Source organism: Myripristis murdjan, chromosome 13 (assembly GCF_902150065.1).
Source record: "Myripristis murdjan chromosome 13, fMyrMur1.1, whole genome shotgun sequence".
NCBI classification, from domain to species: Eukaryota; Metazoa; Chordata; class Actinopteri; order Holocentriformes; family Holocentridae; genus Myripristis; species Myripristis murdjan.
In genome coordinates, this window is record NC_043992.1 from 35950963 (window position 1) to 35973001 (window position 22039).

General features: G+C 41.9%; 1 protein-coding gene across 2 annotated transcripts in view; it reads left to right on the top strand.

Moving 5' to 3' along the window:
• Positions 1-612: 612 nt before the first annotated feature.
• LOC115369808 (glutamate receptor ionotropic, kainate 1) overlaps positions 613-22039 on the top strand; it is a 29172-nt gene continuing 7745 nt past the window's right edge. For both annotated transcript variants that reach the window (XM_030066476.1, XM_030066475.1), the window contains exons 1-12: positions 613-1020; positions 9570-9737; positions 9873-10130; positions 12378-12559; positions 13143-13196; positions 13601-13774; positions 15422-15565; positions 19057-19164; positions 19835-19876; positions 20308-20421; positions 20521-20724; positions 21730-21953. In XM_030066476.1, coding sequence (XP_029922336.1) covers positions 936-1020; positions 9570-9737; positions 9873-10130; positions 12378-12559; positions 13143-13196; positions 13601-13774; positions 15422-15565; positions 19057-19164; positions 19835-19876; positions 20308-20421; positions 20521-20724; positions 21730-21953 — 1757 coding nt within the window. In that variant the 5' untranslated portion in view covers positions 613-935. The remainder of the gene's footprint in view (positions 1021-9569; positions 9738-9872; positions 10131-12377; positions 12560-13142; positions 13197-13600; positions 13775-15421; positions 15566-19056; positions 19165-19834; positions 19877-20307; positions 20422-20520; positions 20725-21729; positions 21954-22039) is intronic.

Sequence of the window (22039 nt, forward strand, 5' to 3'; positions counted from 1 at the left end):
TCTGCACTTTGTAAATGCAGTGGTGGGGAAAAAGTCCCAGCGATCGGTACTTTGAGTAAAATTAAAAAGTAGTTCAAAGGTAGCTCATTTAAAATGTAATCAGAATATAATTCCCTTGATGGGTCACCAAATGGGACGCGAGGAGGCTCTTTTAAACAGAATATTGGAAATTACAAAACAGCCTAAAGGGCACAAACTAAGTAACATCAGGTTGCTAATCTGCCAAAAAAAAAAAAAAAAAAAAAAAAAAATGGCACTGTGTAATGGATGCAATGTAAGGACACTACTTAAGCAAAAATGTACTCAAAAAGTGAAGGTAACGTCAAAAGTAACATAAAAAAAAAATAAAATAAAATAAAATAATAATAATAATAATCATAGTAATAATAAAAAAAGCGTTAAATAGGCTACTCCATTACAGTGTAACTAGTGAAGGTAATTAGTTACTTCCGCCTCAGAGGTGGATCTGGTGTAATTCAAGATGATGTGATAACCACAGCTCCTCAGGTGGACTCTGTGTGGAGGGTGATAACCGGAAGTGTTGCTGATGGTTGCCGGCGGCTTGACGGCGGCCAGCAGCGCAGAGTCGCTCCTCAGCTGCAGCCTCACTTCAAGTATGCACCGGGAAAAATGATCTGAGGGACGTCGGGACCGTCAATCTGGGAGGCTTCATGGATTTTTAGAATGGCAAAAACCGGAGTTATTTTGAGTTGATCAGCAAAACCTGCGAGTGCAGTGTTGTTTACGCATCTGTGCATTTTTTTTTCTTTATTTTTATTTTTTATTTGATTCCCATCACAATGTGTGAGAGAAAGCTGTGGGTCGGATGCCAGTTTGTTGTCGTTACGGATACAAGGACTGGCAAGTTATCAGCATGAATTACCAAGGAGAGAAAAACTGATATCGATGTTAAAGTCGACTCTGGAGGGAGTACCATGGCGAAAAGGAAGGGACTGTTATTTTCGCTGCTACACTTTATGGCAGAGTTTTGGCTCAGTTCGCAGCAAGTCCTTAGAATTGGTAAGTGGACCTGATCTGACTCTCATTTCTGTTTGCACGCTTATTTATGGTCAGAATAGACATTATTAGTGGTGCATTCATCATCTTCTCTATATGAGTGACCAGAACTATGACTTAGGTTGCTGTTGATGACCAAATTCATGCATCACAGCCTTATTTTTAATCTTGCTTCAATGCCACTATAAAATTCCCATCATATCCCTGCAGTAACTTGCAGTTTTGCTGTGAGATTTGTCAGTATTTTTCCTAAATATTACCACAGGATGACTATAACCTAGTTCTTGTAGGATAGTTAGGATGATGCACTGAGTCAGTAGGAAAGAGGATATGTAGATTACATTTAATTAAAAAATAAGCCATCATTCACAGGAATAGTGTCTGCATGTAAACTAATGGGCGACATGATAGCCTCAAACCAGAGAATAAATTATATTTAGAGTGCAGTTATTCTATATTTTTAGATTTTTAACTAATTTAGTTTTTTATTCTCTCATTATGTTCTTGTAACATCCTTAGATGGCTATCCTGCATTCATTATTGTATCGCTGTATACTTTAATATTCCTTAGGACTTATAGTATGCCTGTAGTACCACAGGCATACTATAAGCATGATTGGTATGGCCATTTCCTTTTGTATTTGCAATGAAATGATATGTTTAATATTTCTACAGTGGCTTAAAGTTTTGCTCTACTTGCTGATCTAAAATTCCTCATAGGGTTATTATACTGCAACTTATTGTAAAGACAGCTACCACAGAGTCTCTTTGTTCTTCCAAAGCAAGTTAGAGGCAGATAAGTGAATTCATGAATCCATATCTGCCTGGCAAAGGGGAATGTAAACAAGATGCAAAGACAGCAATGAAAATGGTGAAGATGTCTGTCCATTTTGCAAGGGAGGGTCCTCTATACCACCCAGCAAACCCACAAAATGATTAAGATGAAGTGAATATGTGTGCTGTTGCCAAGTCATAGGCCTATCTGTAGATGAAGATCTGCCATAGGCCGAGTGTCCAAGTGGTGTGCCTAACCTGTGACAGTTGACAGAAAGTGACCTCGACTTGCAGCTTCGCTCCACACTTGAACTTACAGACAAACAGAGCCCTTGCACCGGATTGAACCTCCTTTGATTTCTGATGCAACCTTGATAAAAGCGCACAATGAGCCAGTATTTGCAAGTAAATGACTGTTCTCATCTCATTAATGTTGATTAATGTTCACATCTCCCATTGGTTACCCGCTGCCCCTCTCATGAGCGAGAAGATTGCATCACAAAAATGACTTTTCAGTTGAGGCCTCAGCGCTCTCTGCTCCGGTGAATGCCTTGGGCAACTTAGTCTTCCTCTAAACTTCCCCTTCTTCTGAAGCTTGTGGCGTTGCATAACTTTAAAGGCTAATAGGCCAGTGCCCCCCCAACCCCTCCCTGCTCTGACAGTCCCGATCTGCACTTTGTATTGTTAATCTCGACAAATCGTCTATCACTCTCCGAGGCCACCTAATCTTTGTCATTTTCCTCATGACCCCCGCGCTCATAATCTCCTCCATATGGTGTGTGGCTCGGTTCAATTAACAATTCTCTGTCTTGGCAAGTGTTGGCATCAGATTGTGACCGGCCTCCGTTGCCTTCGCTGGGGCTGGTAATAATGGTAAATCTTCTCCCCCCCAAGCCCTTAAACAACTAACACTAATCTTCTTTATGCAGAAAGTCTCTTCCCCAAATATGGTATTTAGGCAGCAACTAAATCTCATCACTGGGGAGGGCGCAGACACGGCAGCTTGTGCTCCAGCCTCCGCTCAATCTCTGCTGCTGTGTTTGAATTTCCTCCTTCCTCTCCTGCTTCATGTATTGATGATGTCTGATTTGTTTATTACCCAGTCGGCCCGCGCAACGCTTAAGCCATGATAGCCACTGTTGGCCAGTGACATATCCTCTGATTTAATCCATCCCCCTTTGTTTAACAGACTAATGTCCGGTGGTTTCATAATGTTGCTGGATTTCCCCGATGCAGTGATATTGATATTAATCCCACTTTCCCCTTCCTTTGGCCTGAATGTTTCAGCGGTATAGGGCACTAGCAGCCATCCTTTAAACAGAGAGACCTCAGTGCTCCACATCAAACGATGATAGTAGACTGGTTTGGAGCTCCTCATTCATTCACAGTCTGGCAGAGGCCCAGGTTGGAGTGGTGTCGGTGGTGTTGTGATGGCGGCGGGGTGGGGGGCTCTCACTGGGAACTGGACCAGGATGGGGAGAGCAGAGGAGGAGGAGGAGGAGGAGGGGGGAGTTAAACACTACGTCATTGTGTCCCTTGGCTTTAAAAGCTCTCCCTTCATATGATAATGGCACACAGTCATACAGAGTCACGGAATGTAATCAGGATCCACTGATCCATGCATCTATTTGGAAGATTGAATTATTGCTCTGTGTGTAAATGTAAGGTTGACGCTTAACTTTGGATGTATATGTGTATATATGTATCTAAAAAAAAATAAATAAATAAAATAAACACACGTGAGACATGTCATTTTGTTCGCTCTCTGCACTGCAGGGAAGCAGAGAGGTCTAAAAAAAAAAAAATGCATAGCTGGATTGTCTATCAGCATCTGCCTGCAGCACGAGGAGAATATTTTGTTTTTATGACCTCCTAGAATGCATCACCCCGCAGCATCATCTGGCCTATTAAACATGAGTTGGAGCCTCACTGATCCTGAAAATTATATTAAAAAGTAATTAATGGCAGCTATAGCGAGAATTTCATTTTATCCTTACTTTAAAAATTCCCCGAATCATAAAGCCGTGATTTACAATAAATAAATAAATAAATACACTACAGGGAGGGAGCATCACCTTGCCTCAGCTGAGTTTCAGCATTTAGGTGCAGGAACTCAGCTCTTGATATTTATATATATGAGAACTGAGCGCATAAATCGTCGATTCCTTGGCTATTCATCATGCACGATAAAGCGGCTCGCGCGGAGAGCACACGCCGATCGCTGATCTGTGGCCAAACACTCAAGGCTCGAACTAATAATTACTAAAGCATACGTTATCCCCAGTCAGCGCCAACTTTCTTGTCCATTTGTTCATTTGTTTGCTAATAGCCTATTGAGTGGCTGCATCGATCCACGTGTCATCTGCAAACATAAAGCGTGCGGTGCTCATTCTCTCTTTTATTTAGTGCCTAAATCATTATTGAAAATGGATCCTGCTCAACAGTGTTGGTTTACCGTTGTCCCACTCCATGAAATGTAGGAGAGGAGCACGTCAGCATGCACTTATCCATGATCCGTCGTCGAATAAATGGCCGGTGTTCAAATGGCTTGTGTTCAGGCCGGCCGACGGGCCACAGCTTTGTAATACAAAAGCCATAAAGGAACAAACTCTCGATTAAAGACAGAGTTTTACCGACTATGCACTACACCTGTGCACCTACATCTTTAATTATTCTGAAATAGTTTTCTTAGTCCTTCTTTTTATAATGGTTTTTAGAAAGTGGTGTGCTGTATGAATGTTAGCGCAGAGATACAAACCTGAAAAAACATGCAGCACTGAACTCCACCTAAAAACTAAACATTTCAAACACATCATTTTCAGGTTTCAGGCGTGTAAATTCAAACTTTAGACTTACTTGTTTTTTATCCAGCAGTGAGATTGGCTGCCAGTTATTGAAAGTGAAGCACCATCAAGGCCTGGTGGCTTCTCCAGTAGCTGAGACAGTTCAATGATTACTTAGTCAACTTGAGAAAGCTCTACCTGGACAGAAGAGGAAATCATTAAACGCCACCCTGGACTTCATAGTTGACTCAATCTCATTGGACCAGAATTACCAATTTGGTCAGAGCCCGGGGTAGAGGCACACTTCATTATTTCACCCGTGATTTGCACATTGTGTTTCGTAAGGCCTTTTAATTGCAAATACCTGGAGGGATAACAGAATATGATTTCCTGCCTCGGTCTTCGGCTGCATTAATATATTAGCCAAATTGAAGTATTCCAAAAAGCGAATATTGAGTCTTGATGCTGCTTCAACTCTGCATGTCTACGTAGTTAATATTGGCCATGTCTGTGATAATTACTGAGTGATTAAGGCTGGGTTTCTGCACCCTGCCACACAATAACCAAGCTGACAAATGAACCAGTCATTTGCTGATACAGTGCGCAGCAATCACCGGCGTATCCCTTAATGAAAATTTCACTCGGCACTTCAGATGAGTGCCCGTCCAAAAGAGTGACGGTCCTCGCACAGGGCTGTTTTTCCGTGTTCCGGCGGTGTTTTTCCTGCCGTGGACGAGCAGTGATTGCTCGGATCAGCGCTCTTCACACTGAATCACAGACAAACAGGCGTCACACAGAATCCCCCCGGTCGCTCTCTGGAAATCAAGAAACTCATTATACTTTAAACAGAAATTCAAGATCTTATCTCAGGTGGAAATGGGAGGGGAGATAAATGTGTTTTCTTTCACCGCGGGATGCATTTTTCCTTCCAGGCTGCAAAGGGGAAATGAATAAGTGAATGCCGTGATGAAATATAAATTATGTTTGTCTTTTGTTGACAGTGACAAAAAGTTTGGGCTATTAATACTTTCCATCACACATTTCAAATGGAAAAAAAAATTACAGAGGCGCACCCAACTTCCTCCTTCCCCCTTGTGTGAGCGCACTCCATCTCTGTCCTCCCCAGATGTTGGAGGATGTTGCCGCAGTGACAGCTGTTGGTCCATCTGCATGCAGTCCTATTTGAGTGATGTAGCTAGGTCCATTATCAGCACTGAGAACTAACGGGCCTGTCACTAATCCTCGTAACAGAAGCATTACTGTCATTAGTCCTGTAGGCCAATTGCAGGGTCATGGATAACATATTCAAATTTTGTTTATTTTTGCATTGGCTGAATCAGCACATTGGCTTGGCTTGTGCACAACAGCATATCCGTGGAATGTGAAAGGGTTTTGATAGAGTATATCTCATTTCGAGGCTTTATTTTTTTAAGGAGCTGGTAACTTGCTAATGTAGATATAATCTGATTTAGTAAACAGCATTGGCAGTTCTTGCGCTGAAATGGATGCTCATCACGGGATCAGAGGCCAAACGCACAAATGGTCTGAGGAAATTGGACTAGCAGTAACTATTTTTGCCTCTCACAGAGACGGGACCACCTGTTTTCTCCAGCCGCGTTAAAGAATGATGCTTATAACGGCGCTGTTTGGAAATGAGGCGGCGCCGCTTCCAACTATGAATGCATGGTTCAGGAGGCGGCCACCTGGATTGTTTGGGTTGCTGATTGCTTGAATCCCTAACAGGGCCTGTGATATCTGATGCAGCTCGGACTGAGACGCAAACACGCGCTTAGAGTGGGCTGGCAAAAATGTTCACGGCCGTTTCGCCGCCTTTTCTATTGAAAACATCCCAAAGGGAAAAGTCAAATCACTGCTGCTACGATGGATAATGCATGGCCGTGGAAAATGTTGGAGAGCGTTGCTGTGTTTTGTCCTGAGAATTTTAGATTCCAGTGAATAGAATTAAGGACTTTAACAGGTCCCAGCAGCTGCTCATTGAAGCTTGGTAACCATAATTAGGATTGGCACTTTCAAGCATGCCTTTAGTGACCGGGGAGTCCAGACAAGGCTCTCTCAGTTTGGGGTTGGAGGCTATGCTACCAAACCAAAGAAAAAGGTCATTCACAATCAAGGTCTCAAGGGGAGCTTTTTTAATGGCCTTTTCTCCTTCAAAATCAATCACAATTTCACCAGCAATTCTTCAAAGACTGTTCGAGAACACGATGACCTATTGCCATCTGTGGCCTGTGCCGAGGTGAAGTCATTTGCAAACTGTTGCAGTATTTAAATGCCATCAGTATGATTTGTGTTCCTGTGTAATGTATGTATTGATTCACAGTTTTGAAAATGTCAGAGCTGCAAAAAAAAAAAAAAAAACGTTATTTTTGTCTTTACTATGCCCCATGAAAAGCCCAGTGAAAATGCTATTAGCAGACTTTAAAACAGTTTATCACTCATTTGTGGTGGTGATGCTGCGCTCTAAGGGACGCCTCTGCCTACCTTGACTGCTCAGCGCTGGCTTTGGGTCTGCCTGCACTTGAGCGTGAGTGTGTGGTGAGAGCAAACGTTTAGTGCTGAATGTATTATTTCAGAAATCCCATCAAGTGAAAGCCCAGATATTTTAGATGATTTACATTTGAAAGGCTCGGGTGAAATCGACGTGCAGGGTCATATTCAGCAGGGATAAGGACGCTGATTCTCACACCAGTCGTTTTTATTCGTCTCATATGCAGGTGGTGGCAATCCAGCATTTTTCTGGCCTTAATCCTAACGTCTTTCATTGTGCACTTTACGTAACAAAGATATAAAACTGTGTATGTGCTGCTCGTGCGTGGCTCGGGTAATATATGGCCATATTGCAGGCCATGGCATGCTAGGACCATCATCTTTCTGGAGCACCGCAGCGGATTAAGAGTTGGATGGTTTTCAGAATGATCTTCTCAACCCCAAACCCCTTCTACCCCCCTCCTGCTGCTGCTGCCTGCCTGTCGCCCTGGCAGACACAACCAGCTGAGAAGTGATTGTGTTTAAAAGAGAAATGTATCTTGAAATTAAATTCAGACAGTCTTGGCCATTTTTTGGAAGCACTGGTTACTGTTTTATGTCCTTGTCCTCTTTAAGGAGAAATGCAAAATCTCATTGTCATACTGCACCTGAAGGAGTCTCACGTCAGGAGGCTTACAGGACAATTCCACAGTTTGATGCGTTTTAGGACATTGATTATATTTATTTGGGATATTCTTTCCTTGATACCCTGGATTATTGTTTGGTGGTAGTGACTTGCCGGTTTGTCAGTGCAATGAATGTCCAGTGAATCTGTGACACACCATAAACACATGAAAAAATGAGCACATTTTCGATGGGAATCTCAGGTTTTCTCTTGAATCGTTGCTGAACTGTGGAGAAGGAATTTGCTTTCAGTGTCCAAGCCTCAAATAAAACCTCAAATTAAAAAATGGGGCGATAAGAGTAACTTTGAAATAGTTTGCATTTGCTTGATTTAGTTTCAATGCTAAAAGCATGAGTTTATAAGTGGAGGAGGTATGGTGTCCAGATTCTCTTGCGTTATACAGCTTGTGAGGAGTTTCCTCCTGTTCCAGTGGAGCAGCTTTTCTAAAGATGTGACACCTCAAAGGTTAGCTTTTCATTAGGTGTGATTTTCATGCATATTCAGAATGGCTGGCAATATGTATGTATATATATATATATATATACACACACACACACACATGTAACTTTTAACTATTAATTATTAACAGAAGAAAAAAGATGCGGTTATGAGCGCCACATGAATATTTCCACCTCTCCTATTACAGCACCTGGATGTTTTGTGAATGTCTAGCAGAGAAGTGTTTTTACTGCATGAAAATGAAGAAAGTAGACCCGCCTGAGGACCAGCCTCACAGACCTGACACTTCTGAAACATGAAACAGTGGGCAAAAAAATGCATTTTTCTTGGCAACTACAAAGGGTATTATGAATTTGACGGCATGTTTAGGGTTTTGGAATATAAATTGTCTTGGGTGTCAGCGTTTAACCTCCATAACTATTGGGTTCATACTAAAATAGTAAGGATAGATAGATAGATAGATAGATAGACAGATAGATAGATAGATAGATAGATAGATAGATAGATAGATAGATAGATAGATAGATAGACAGATAGATAGATAGATAGATAGATAGATAGATAAGCTTAAGTAATTGAAATTAAAATTGATTGGTGGATGGGTCTTAGAGAATGAGGTGTTTGATGATGATGTTTTAACACAAGATTGACTTTCATAGCCAAAGTTTTTTTTTTTGGCAGGCTGAGCACAAACACTTATCCTTTAACCTCTTTACTATAAATTAAATTATGTTTTGGGGTTCGCCTATATGATGCTGTAAGTCACGCATGGACTGGTACATATTTCAGTTTGATGTCATCGAAGGTGACTGTTGTGTGGAGCAGTAAATTTAAGGAAATTGGAAATATGACTGTGCAAGGTGAACGAGTATGGCTGGTCCTCTATTGCATTTCGAGTGAATTATTAGTTTAAGGAGAAAGGAAAATTAACGATGATCGTGGGGGAAAACTTTGATTGTATGCCATGATAACTTATGATTGGGAATGTTTACTCTCCATTAGACTTATTAGCTATGAAGCCAGCCGATGATGAGCTGAATATATTGCTGTGTGTGTGCGGCGCTCAGCACATGAAAGGCATGTCCAAGTCACTGGCACACTTTCATAAAAGCTACTGTGACAGATTGTGAAATTTAGGCCATGTAAATAGGGTGAAGTCAGGCAAGGTCAAGCTTCTCTGAATTAAATCCTGTCATCTCAGTCAAGTCACTCTGCAGTATTATGGGATGGAGGTACCTTCAAATTTGGGCCATATTATGCAAGATGCAGCCGGCTGTATCCCACAAAATTGGAGTGAATAACAGTGATCAGCCTTTGATTTATTTGAGTATCACCTTTTTAACCCCCTTTTTGTCTTCTTCTTGCAGGGGGCATCTTTGAGACCCTTGAGAATGAGCCCATCAGTGTTGAAGAACTGGCCTTTAAATTCGCTGTAACCAACATAAACAGGAACCGGACCTTAATGCCAAACACCACCTTGACCTACGACATACAGAGAATAAACTTGTTCGACAGTTTCGAGGCCTCAAGAAGAGGTGAGACGCTATGCCATCAATTTGTTTTAATACATTTAAATGTAATTAAACGTTAATCACTCAAGGACAGGAGATCGGTGTTAAGTGTCATTCATTTATTACTCTGCTCCTCCGCTGTCCGCTCTATTTCCTCAGCCTGTGACCAGTTGGCGCTGGGTGTCGGAGCGGTGTTTGGCCCCTCTCACAGCTCCTCCGTCAGTGCAGTGCAGTCTATTTGTAATGCCCTGGAGGTTCCCCACATCCAGACACGCTGGAAACACCCTTCAGTGGACAACAAAGACAGCTTCTATATCAACCTCTACCCCGAATATGCCTCCATAAGCCGGGCTGTGCTGGACATAGTGCAGTTCTACAAGTGGAAGACAGTCACCGTCGTGTACGAAGATGCCACCGGTGAGTGAGGGTACACGACTGGAGACCGGCTTTATAAAATCCCAGAGGGAAATTCAGGAGTCAAAACAACAGCAGGGCATAAAATTGCATCATCGGCGTATACTGCACAAGTTGTATAAGCGATATAACAATAACAGCACGGTATACTCCGACTTTAAAGTCAAATTTATATCAGATTTAATTGAAATATTAATTCCTGCATGAATACATACATACTTGTGTGTCTTTGTCTGTTTACTGTGTGTGTGTATGTGTGTGTGTGTGAGTATTATATGCATATGACACTGCACCATATCTACAGGTGCTGTTGAAGAGTCAGATGGTGCTAGACGGCAAGGATTTACCACATCATTTGTGACTTAAAAAGAATAACGCTGCATTCATTTCAGCTTGAAACGTGGATTTTCAGACCCGTAAATTTCCAACCTGCGACACCATCACGTTCACGCCGTCAACTTGCATGTTCCTCCAGCGGAGCATCGCAGGTGTTTTTAGGAGTATTTGCTCACAGATTGAATAAACGCTCAAACTCGATTCAAGTTTTGTAAGGCTATTTGTTCTTCAAGGCTTTTTGTTTTTCACCACTTTTGCCTGCTGTGACATCACTTACGCTGCGGCAAGAGAAACTGGAGCGCTGAAATTATACCTGCATTTCCAACTGAGCTGAAATGAACACAGCATAAGACTCCATGTGGGGTCATGGTGAGCGCTTAGTTTTTTACTCTCCTGTTACGGTCCAAAGGGACAAACAGCCAAATTATGAGGCTGATCTAATGTGTGCTCAAACTGTCAAGGAGTTGGGTTTTATTTACTGCCCCTACTTTACACCATACACACTTGACAAGGGTTTTTAATGTTGACATATCTTAGCTTTCAAAATGTTCCTTTGTGTTTTTTCATATGTATTATATGTACAAATGGAGTTTGATTGTCAGAATCACTAGATAAATATCTAGATATTAAATTATACTGAACCGCCACTGGCCTTATTATAATACCTAAGGTCATATGCCTTTCCAGGATTGATGGCCAATTTCAATTTCTGGAACAATGGAAACATTTCCATCATTTTCCATCATCGCCTTTTTCTTTTTCTATCTCAATATAGCGTGTGGATCCTTCACATCTTTGCAGATGAGATCTGATGATTCAGACTCATCAAACTCAGGATATATTTGGAATCCTCCTCGGTCCAATTCAACTTTTTCTTTTCTTCTTCTTTTTTTTTTTTGAGAAACAGTCATAGAGAACCGACTAAATTGCGTAATTGCGCTGTAACTATTACAGTAAATTGCTGCGAGAAAATTTGCTGCAATCATTTGTGGGTAAACACAGTGACAGTAAATTAGTTTAGATGAATGAAATGAAGATAATCATGCTTTTCTGCCTGCCTTTTTTTTTTCGGTTGCTAAATTGCTATTGATGAGCGAGAACCCAAGGGGGTGAGATGTAACAGTCAGTAGCAGAATCATGAAGTTCTGCAGGTCTGACTCACGCTCACGTTCTGTGGTAGATTTGTGAGCAGGTTCTAGCAGTATGTATAAGAATATTAAAGCTTCAGAGAGGGACTATAATAATCACATCTGTTTTCAGACTCCATGTTTGTCAGTGTTCATACTATAAATATTTTTCTCACCATGTACCTTCCCCCACAGGAGCTTTCCATCAGTAAGGATCAGTAATAGAAAAAAATGAAATTATTCTACCACACTGACTGTCATCATGAAGCATTCAGCAGATGAACAACAGGTGGTGGAAATTTAAAAGCTCCACTGTCACGTCTGTGTCCTCAGTGAATGTCATGGCCCACTGCGCAATTTCCAAAAAATGTTCACTTTTCAACCTGACAGTGAGGTAGTTTGTCTCGGGCCGTGACACGCCGCCTTTTTGGAGATAAAATCGCTCATTCTGAGAGCAGCAAAACGTCGACTGAGCACATGACTGCTAAACAAGAGGCTGACAGGTGTGTTGTCGGAAAAATGAGTTCCGATTTTTCACCGCCTTCCTTAGAAATTGTTGAATCTGTCAAATCGTTGTTAAGTGCAGTCACTAGCAGGACACCGAGCCACTCAAAGCAAATCAAAATCTGATAATGTCTTCGTGAAGTAGCTTGACTTTGTAACGCCACGCATTTGCGCCACTTGAGTTCCTGCTTTAGTTCAATTTACATTCAGCGGTTGAAAATGTTTGTGCTGCAAAAGTGTGATTTGAACTCTGAGAAATCGGTTGCCTGTCTTCTCATTTAAGGGCTGATTCGCTTGCAAGAGCTGATCAAAGCTCCTTCCAGATACAGCATCAAAATCAAGATCCGCCAGCTGCCGACGGGAAGTAAAGACGCCCGTCCTCTGCTGAAGGAGATGAAGAAGGGGAAGGAATTTTACGTGATCTTCGACTGCTCGTACCAGACGTCAGCGGATGTTTTAAAGCAGGTGAGCGGAAAAACATCGCTCTTAACATCCACCAGCATCCATGCCCTCATTGGCTAGAGGTCACTGACTTCCGTCCTCACTTCATAACGTAATACCTAAAAAAAAAAAAAAAAAAAAATCCAATTTTAAATTTTCAATGGAGCGTACACCCCGTGCTATTTTGGCGTTTCTGCATTGCTTTCGGTTTAATATCCACTATGCGCAAGATTAGACAAATTCTATCCCCTTCAGAAATCCTATGTTCATTTCCAAATCCTGCAGAGCCTATTTTCGAGCCAGACATACACATTTAAAACCAGGGGCTGTGGAGAAGATTAATTGGAAACGCCACGCAAACAGGAGCAAATTGAGACATTTACTCACTCAGATCCTTGTTAATGCAAACCATGCAAACAATACAAAATGAGGCAATTCAAGAAATGGATGAAATGTGTAATTTACAAGACTCCCAGGGTACCGGTGTGGATATGGTTGGATGGCGCTTGCTGTGGAAAATGTGATTTGTGCTGGCTGGGCCAAGACGCTGGTGTCAATGTGCAGTCAGAGGAAGACTTAAAAACGTCTCCGTCCTGTCTCTGTCTAGATCTTGTCCATGGGGATGATGACTGAGTACTACCACTTCTTCTTCACCACCCTGGTAAGCCGCCCATGCCAAACTGTCTCTATTCTCAAGTGCACACGGAGGTTATTTCTTGTAAAGATTGTGCGTAGTAACTTAAACATCTGTTGTTCGCCTTAAAACTGGATTGCAAAGCGTGGCTGACACACATTGTTCTGAATTAAGTCTTAATTAAGTGTCCTTTTATTCGAGGCCTGGCAAATAACGTTTCAGATGTGCGTGTTCACTTAGAGGCGATGTAGAGATTGTGTACAGGAGCTCAAACATCTGTGGTTTGGTTTTATAATCAAATCGGCAATTCCATGTGTTGTTCCCACTGTTTTAATCAAGCGTCCTCTTGCCCTTGCTGAGTTAGTTGCCTCTATTTTTAGCTCTTTGGAGGGAAGTCGTGTTAACCTGCGCTGTCGGGTTGTTCTCCGCAGGATCTGTTCGCTCTCGACCTGGAGCCGTACCGCTACAGCGGGGTCAACATGACGGGCTTCCGGCTCCTCAACATAGACAACCCTCACGTGGCCTCGGTGGTGGAGAGGTGGGCCATGGAGCGGATGCAGGCGCCCTCCAAAACTGAGAACGGGATGATGGAAGGAATGATGACAGTGAGTTTATCTCTCTCTCTCGGTAGGCGTGGGTACGCTTCCCTCTGGGGCCGCCCATATTAAAAATGTCCTCCTTTGTGGCGCTGTAACTCTGCTTCCACACGGTGAGAAACATGATCAGCAAGTCACAAGAAGTCCATTCATTTCAAACAGTTGGACAGCTGAACTTTTTTTTTTTTTTGTCATCAACTGTTAACAGCCAATCAAATTTCTGTACCTCCCTGTTTCCCTACTGATGCCATGAACACCCGTTCCTAATGGCAAGTCCAAAATGGACAAAAAAATTAAAATTTGCAGAGACTCGGTTCTCTTAACCCTATAAAGCCATTTGTATCATAAATGATACACATTTTCAATTCAGTTTTTCGTTTTCAGTTTAATCAATACTTGATCAAAATACTGTTGTATACCTTTGAACACTTCCCCTGTTCACCCTGGACCATACCATTGGCACTTCAAGTACATATCATATATCATACACCAGAAAGGTCGTGTAATAACATATATTTTTTTATTTTTTTATTTATTGTTTTTTTTAAAATATATTTTGTTAAAGGACTAAATAAAGGGTTCAATTTCAAAAAATTGGAATTTTCTGCCAATTCTTTCATAGTTCAGGCTTTATAGGGTTAAGTTTGAATTTTAAAGAATATATCAACGGGGATTATTGGAAAACTACAGGAATTCTTTCTCAAAAGCATCCAAATATCACACAGGAATAACAGATATTACCCATTAACCTCATGTTAACATAGGCTATCAAACTTGGCTAAAGAGCCTTAATCGAACATTGAATAAAATGTGCCAGAACCTGGAATAATGGAACCCCAAATCACTGAGAGAATAGGTTGAAATGTTTAGATGCACAGTTTATTTTTCTTGGTCTAAACCAGGGGTGTCAAACTCATGCCATGGAGGGCCAAGAGGCTGCAGGTTTTCATTCCAACCAAAAACTCCACCAGGTGATGTCACTGATCACCCTACCTCGAAACAGAGAGGCGGGACTAATCAGTGAAATCACCTGGTGGAGTTGTTGGTTGAAATGAAAACCTGCAGCCTCTTGGCCCTCCATGGCACGAGTTTGACACCCCTGGTCTAAACTTTGTACCTCCACAAGATCTCTTCATACTTAAGTTATAACTGGAGCCTCTTGCATCACCCAAAATCTGCGCACTGTGTACAGTTTGTAAAGTACTTTAGATTAAACTGCCCACCAAATTGTGCTCAGTATGGCTGATAAACATTAACCCTCCTGTTATGTTCACATTTTTGAACATCTTTTATGTTTGGCGTCAATTTGACCCCTGCAGTTTAAACCTCCACAAAATTATTATAACTAAAATTGTTATTAAAGTTTATGTGTCAAGTACTTTCTTTTATGTTTATGTTTCTTTGTTGACGACCTAAATATCCCTTTAAATAAAACATAACCATTAATACTGTTTGACTGTTCATCATGTGGTGTTTTTTTTTTTAATCTTTACTGCTCTCTAAAACAATCCTGTATCTCCATCTGTTATAGTTGGGCTTGTTTTGAGAGACTGTCTGATCGTGTGCATGTGCGTCAACAGTCCTGGTGTGATGTGTGCGTGACATAATGATGTGTGATCCCCTGTGAGATGCGATGACGGCGGTCTGTTTCTGCAGACTGAAGCGGCTCTGATGTACGACGCCGTCTACATGGTGGCGGCCGCCTCCCAACGCGCCTCCCAGATCACTGTCAGCTCCCTCCAGTGCCACCGACACAAGCCCTGGCGCTTCGGATCACGCTTCATGAACATGTTCAAAGACGTGAGTTAGGTTCATTAATGTGCGACCCTCCTCATCCCCCCCACATCCATCTCCTCCACAGCCCACTGCCTATATTTCATTTCGCTCGGGTGCAGAGGCAGAAACAATAGAGTTTGGGGATCAGATGTGAGGAAAGAATAATGCATGTGACCCTTTGTGCTCTAAATAATTTTTCTCGAGAAATGAAAGTTCGTGTCACGCGCTGACAATGCCTGCCTGACGCCGCCGTCGCTCCGTTTCTGGGATTAGCGGGTTGTCAGATGGTGGCTGTTGTAACTAATGAGAGCTGTCTCCCGAGCGCACACGGTGCCTTTTAACGCAGGTACTTGTGTCTGAAAGAGACAATTTAATAATTAAACTTTCAAACAATTCAACAAAATGTCTCCTAACTAACTCGTCTTGTTCTTCTCGAGTTTGAAGGAGGCTTTAATAAGTCTTTGCTAAGTCTCTAAAAGCTTGTGTTATTAAAACTTATTTGTTCATTTCTTTTTAAACTATTGATTTGACTGCTGACGGGACAATATCATGGTACACAATGACACTAAACAAGTATTAGCAGTTTGAAAAAGGTGTTGTTTGTCCAGTTGTAATTACTCCAGTTTAATTACTGAAGCGGACTTTGTCACTTCCCTTTAGATATAATTTGAATGTAATAGCCTCTCTTGTTCTGTTACGCTCTCTAATTAGATGTTTCTTTGACAAATGAGCTATTCAGTGGGAAGTGGTGAGGTGACGGGGTATTGAAGGACACGGGCGGCGCCCAGCTCCTGGAAATAAAAGAATCCAAGTGCGTGGAGAGCTGAATAGATGTGAGATGAAACGAACCGTTTTGCTGAACAGTCTCCGCAGATATTGTCCCTAAATAGATTTGTGATCAGCATTCTTTCCCAAACCAGCTGAAGCAGAAAATGTGAGGTTTTGTGTGTGTCGGTGATTAAACACCGCGCTGCTCTGTATTTTATCTGCGACAAGATAAACATGACATCCTGCCATCCATTCCGGCGGGATCTCATGTGTTTTCTCATATCAGCTTAAAACGTATTTTGCCTTACAAATTAAAGAGAGAAGTAATTTACTGAGAATAACCTAACTGTAATATCTGTTCTGTTGAAGTGCCCTTGAGCAAGACACTGCATATTGGGCTGCTGCTCCATAGCTGAAGCTGCTCTCTGAACTCGGTGTGGCGGAGGGAAAGTAAATGGAGAATTTCCCTGCAGGGATCAATACAGAATCACATAATCAGATGAAAACGTCAGTATCTTAGAGAAAGCCTCATGTGCCAATAGCTGCCTAAAACAAAGTTTTGCTTTGTGCACTAATAATAATAATAATAATAATAATAATAATACATTTTATTTATAAGCGCCTTTCAAAAACACTCAAGGACACTTTACAGAAGATGAAACAAGCAATAAAAACACAGGTAAAAGACTAACTAAAATACAATGGAAAACAGTGCAATTACAGAGAGTATGCAGTTTTAAACAGGTGAGTTTTGAGTCTAGAAGTTGAGTCTAGACGTTGAGTCTACGTTTGTAACGTGCACATCGGACTGATGCACATCGAGAACCTGTTGGGAGGAGTGGGTGAGCGGGTCCAGAGGCAGGGAGGAAAGGAGCGGATGAATCTTTTCTCAGGGCCGAGAGAAACCCTGCCCGTGCTCATGGATGTTTCTAAGTGTCAGCGTCGCGCTCAGCCTCCATGCAGCCTGGACGCTGCAATCAGCGACGCTTCGTGTGATCAGTATGTGACACCGACACATGGCGCCGAGAGACACTTTAAATTGGTGAGGATTTACAAAGGGACTTAATGACGAGAATCAATCTGTACATTGGGTCAAGCGGGTCTCACAGATGTGTGCAGTAAGACCGTGTGACATGTTCTAATCAAAGAGCGTAACCCTCGATAGAAAACAAAGCCCTGCGCATCTCAGACCGATGTCGACGCTTAGCAGATAATGCTCCTCATAATGTCATCACATTCAATCTCGAGATCTTAATATCTGTTTGTTGGAATGTTTCTATGGGGTGTGCGCGCGCGCGTGTGTGTGTGTGTGTTTGTGTGTGTATTATGAAATACTGCCTTGTCAGTAATCTGCACTTCTCCTTGTTGGTTAGAGCCAAGATTAGTGTTGCTTTTAGCTTCACTCATAAAGTGAAGCCTATAAAACAGCATGGCACTCGGTGATGTTAGAATAATTTCACTCTTTTGTGGCTGCGGTTGTTTTGTCTAATGGTGCTTTTGAAGCCCGACATTATAGCACGCCAACTCTTGTTTAAGGATACATTTGTTTCATTTTTGCTCAGATGAAAACAGTTTTTTCTTTCACTCTGAAATCGTTGACGTAACTCTTTATTAGAGGACTAACAGCACAAGACATTGAACCACGGAGGCTCTGTGTTTTTTTTTTTTGTTTTTTTTTTTGACTTGCAATTTCTTTTTTTCACTGAAAACGCTCACTGAGTTGCAGCAGCCTAACTTAGATAAGCCAGACTGGTCTATATACACTGTACAGTGGAGTGTGAGTCTCATCTAGGAAGATTTAAAATCACAAAAATGTCATGGGCTGCGCGTTTGCAGAATTATCAGCTCGGGACATTCGTTTGCAAATCTGCCGGGTTTGTCTCGGATCTAGGAAATGGATGGCTCATCTTCGTCTATCAGCGCAAAACTGAGATGCATCTCATTTCTCTCAGCTCTGAGTGATGGAAATTTAACCTGCTATTTAACTGAGCCCACCTCATTATCAGCTGCACCCACTCGTCTGTGAGCTCTGCTGTCCACCCACAGCTCTCAGCACTGCAAAAACCCAAAATCTTACCAAGATTATTTGTCTTATTTCAAGTCAAAAATGTCTTATTACTAGTCAAAATATCTCATTGCACTTAAAATAAGACATGATCACCTCAGAAGTAACTTGTTTTTACACAATTGTCTCTTGTTTCAAGTGAAAATTTGCTTGAAACAAGTGAAAATTTGCTTGTTTCATTGGCAAAATTTGTTTCTTGTTTCAAGCTAATTTTCACCTGAAACAAGTGAAAATCGTCTAAAAACAAGTTACTTCTGATGTGATCATGTCTTATTTTAAGTGTAATGAGATATTTTGACTAGAAATAAGACATTTTTGACTTGAAATAAGACAAATAATCTTGGTAAGATTTTGAGTTTTTGTAGTGAGTGTGAAGGAGGCCACGCCCGCCCGGTCTGTTTCCATCACTGTCTGCTGTGTTACACGCTCACAGACACTCGGCGTTTCCTACGAGGATCCAGCGGATGCAAAAACACTCATCAAGATACCGCCTGAGTTAAACAAGCCCTTCATAATGCTCATCGCTTAACGCGGCGCTCGTTAGTTATTCATCCTCATATCAACCACTGCATCCATTTTCCTGTGCTCCCGCTCTAAATTCTTGTTGCTGCATCTCTGTATAGTGAGATAAAAAAAATGGAGGCATTTATTTGTTTAGTTTTATGCTCTCTCTTCCCCACAGGCGCAGTGGAATGGCTTGACAGGACAAATTATTATAAACAAGACAGACGGCCTTCGGAAAGAGTTTGATCTAGATGTCATCAGCCTCAAGGAAGACGGCTTGGAGAAGGTGAACGATCTGACCCACATTCGGAATGACAGCAGATGCCATTATGGTGGGCTTTCTAGCACAGTTGCAAAGGGTATAAAAATGTTTCAGACAAGAAGATCGACCGCTGATTAAGCTCTTCTGCACCCAGAAAGATTACTTGTGCAGACACCCGGGTATGAGTAAAGGAGCTGCTCCCCAGAGAGAGCTGAAGCCTTTAAGGCCTGTCTTGTGCAAGGTTTCAATTTTTTACCTGCAAAAATGATGTCCTTATCTGTTTTGGCAAAGGTCCTTGTAAATATTTGCACCCAATCATTTTCAGCCCAGAGGTTGTGGATGTTCCTTCAATCGCGTTAACAATGCTGTTATCAGTTATGGCAGGTCAGGTCCAGAGTGACTGTGTTGTGCCGTAAATGACAGATCTGATTGCACTCACTGCTCTGATGTCAAAAACGAAACTCAAGTAAGCATGGGGGGGGGGAATAAACCAGAGGTAGAAGTAAAGGCACAACTATTTAAAAGTGGAATCATTTCAGAAGCGTATTTTAGTGCTGCAACCAGAGCACTTAAAGTGATTAGTTGCTTTCCACCTCACCATTAGAGAAGAAGCAGGCACTAGTATTGTTGTTACTCTCTGCTTTAAGTACAGTACCATGCAATTAAAGTGCTTTCTTTTTATTATTTCTGCAAGACAATCGCGGGCAACAGCCGCCTGAATAAAGTGTGGAAAAAGGTCTGTACTTTGGCTGTCTTGGCAGACTAAAGTAATAGTGAAATTATTGACTAATTATCTCCACCCGCTGCCCCGTGTGATGCCTCCCCTTCTCATAAGAAAATGTGCGCCAGGCACTTGTGGAGAGAAATGTTCAACATTTCTGCACAAGGCCACGGCACCTCAGTGTTTTTAAGATGCTGGGTGTTATGCTCCTTTTGTTTTTGCTCCCTCCCTTTCCCCATCTTCCGCTCCCTCTCCTTTTGTCTATTTTGACTCCTTATAGCACTTATTCCTTTTACCCGATGTGCCCTTTGCATTACCTGCCTTTCGTTAAGACCTATAATGTGAAGATGACGCTGGGAACTAATTATCTTTGCTATTCTTTGACACAAAATTGGAACGTATTATTATTCATTGAGACTGTGATCCTGGTGTTTCTTTGTTCGCAGATCGGCGTGTGGAATTCGCAAACAGGCCTTAATTTGACAGAGAACAACAAGGACTCATCCACAAATGTGACTGATTCAATGGCCAACAGGACCCTCATTGTCACGACTATTCTGGTACGAATATGCTGAAAGTAAATCGGTGTCAGACGACATTTGGTCAGAACGTGTACTTGATCAGTCCCCTCATACTGTCTGCTTTGTGCCTCGCTGCAGGAAAACCCTTACGTCATGTATAAGAAATCTGATAAGCCGCTGTACGGGAATGACCGCTTCGAGGGCTACTGCCTCGACCTGCTGAAGGAGCTGTCCAACATTTTGGGCTTCGCTTATGAGGTGAAGCTGGTGTCTGATGGGAAGTACGGAGCTCAGAACGACAAGGGCGAGTGGAACGGGATGGTGCGGGAGCTGATCGACCACGTGAGTACTAATCACCATCAATCAAGGGAAGGGAAACAATAGAAATGAAGCACCTGTTAGGTTTGGGACAGGTACTTTACTCACCCCAGTATCTCATTAGGACTTGAACCTGTTAACCCTTTATAGGGCACTCATTGAAATACTTTGAAATTCAAAAAAACAACCCTAGACTGTTATTAGTGAACATGACATGAGTTTATTACTTTTATAAAAAAAAAAAATTACATTTTCATTTTCCTATAGAAAATCAAAGCCAATGAGATTGGTCAAATGCCACAATCATGTGACCTGGGATGTAGAGCGATCTTTGCTGATTGGCTGGGTGAAGACCAAATGATTATTGAACTAACTGAGACAGGGGATGGGCCTGATATGTACAATTTTTGAAATGACCAAAAATAGTCACTTGCCCTAATGAAACTTGCGGTTTGCACTGTTTTGCCGTTTGTTCGTTTTGCTATGGTTTAATAATCTGAGTGCAGCTCTCCACAGTGTGCATGCTGAGATCTGACGATGCACACTGCAACATTTTTGCTGCACAAAGTCCGGTGGCACGATACGACGTGACGAGCAAGAAAGTCCTTTAACATTGAACCTAGTGATTTTGATGGCATTTTCCTGTAAAGTGTTTGACCTTTCAGCGTATTATTTGTATCAGTGAGTGCAATTCTCAACCATTCAATAATAATAAGATAACTACATTGTTTTTGCAGTGTTTGCATGAAAGTGCCTCATTGATTTTATATTCAGTTTTGTTTCAGACTCATTATTTATCTTCCTATTGATGAAAAAAAAAGTGTATTAAAATGTTCCGCACTTCCCAGGTTCTCTATATAATAATGTGTGGAGGTAATTTTGATTACACCCAAGACAATTTTAATTAACCGGCAAAACATTTAACTTAAATGCTGTGTTGATGAGTTGAAATACCGTGATAATATAACATATTGCGATATTTCAGTGAGACAATATTGCCACTGTTTGATGTTTTTTGCTCGGTACCAGGTGGCTGATCTCGCCGTGGCCCCTCTCACCATCACTTACGTGAGGGAGAAAGTGATTGATTTCTCCAAGCCCTTCATGACGCTGGGAATCAGCATCCTCTACCACAAACCTAATGGCACCAATCCAGGGGTGTTCTCCTTCCTCAACCCGCTCTCTCCTGACATCTGGATGTACGTGCTGCTGGCGTGCCTCGGCGTCAGCTGCGTGCTGTTTGTCATCGCCAGGTAAACTCAGCGCAGTCCAATTTGTCACAACGGGGTTAAGCACATGCTCGAGATGATACTTTTTAAAGGTGATCCGCAGAATTACC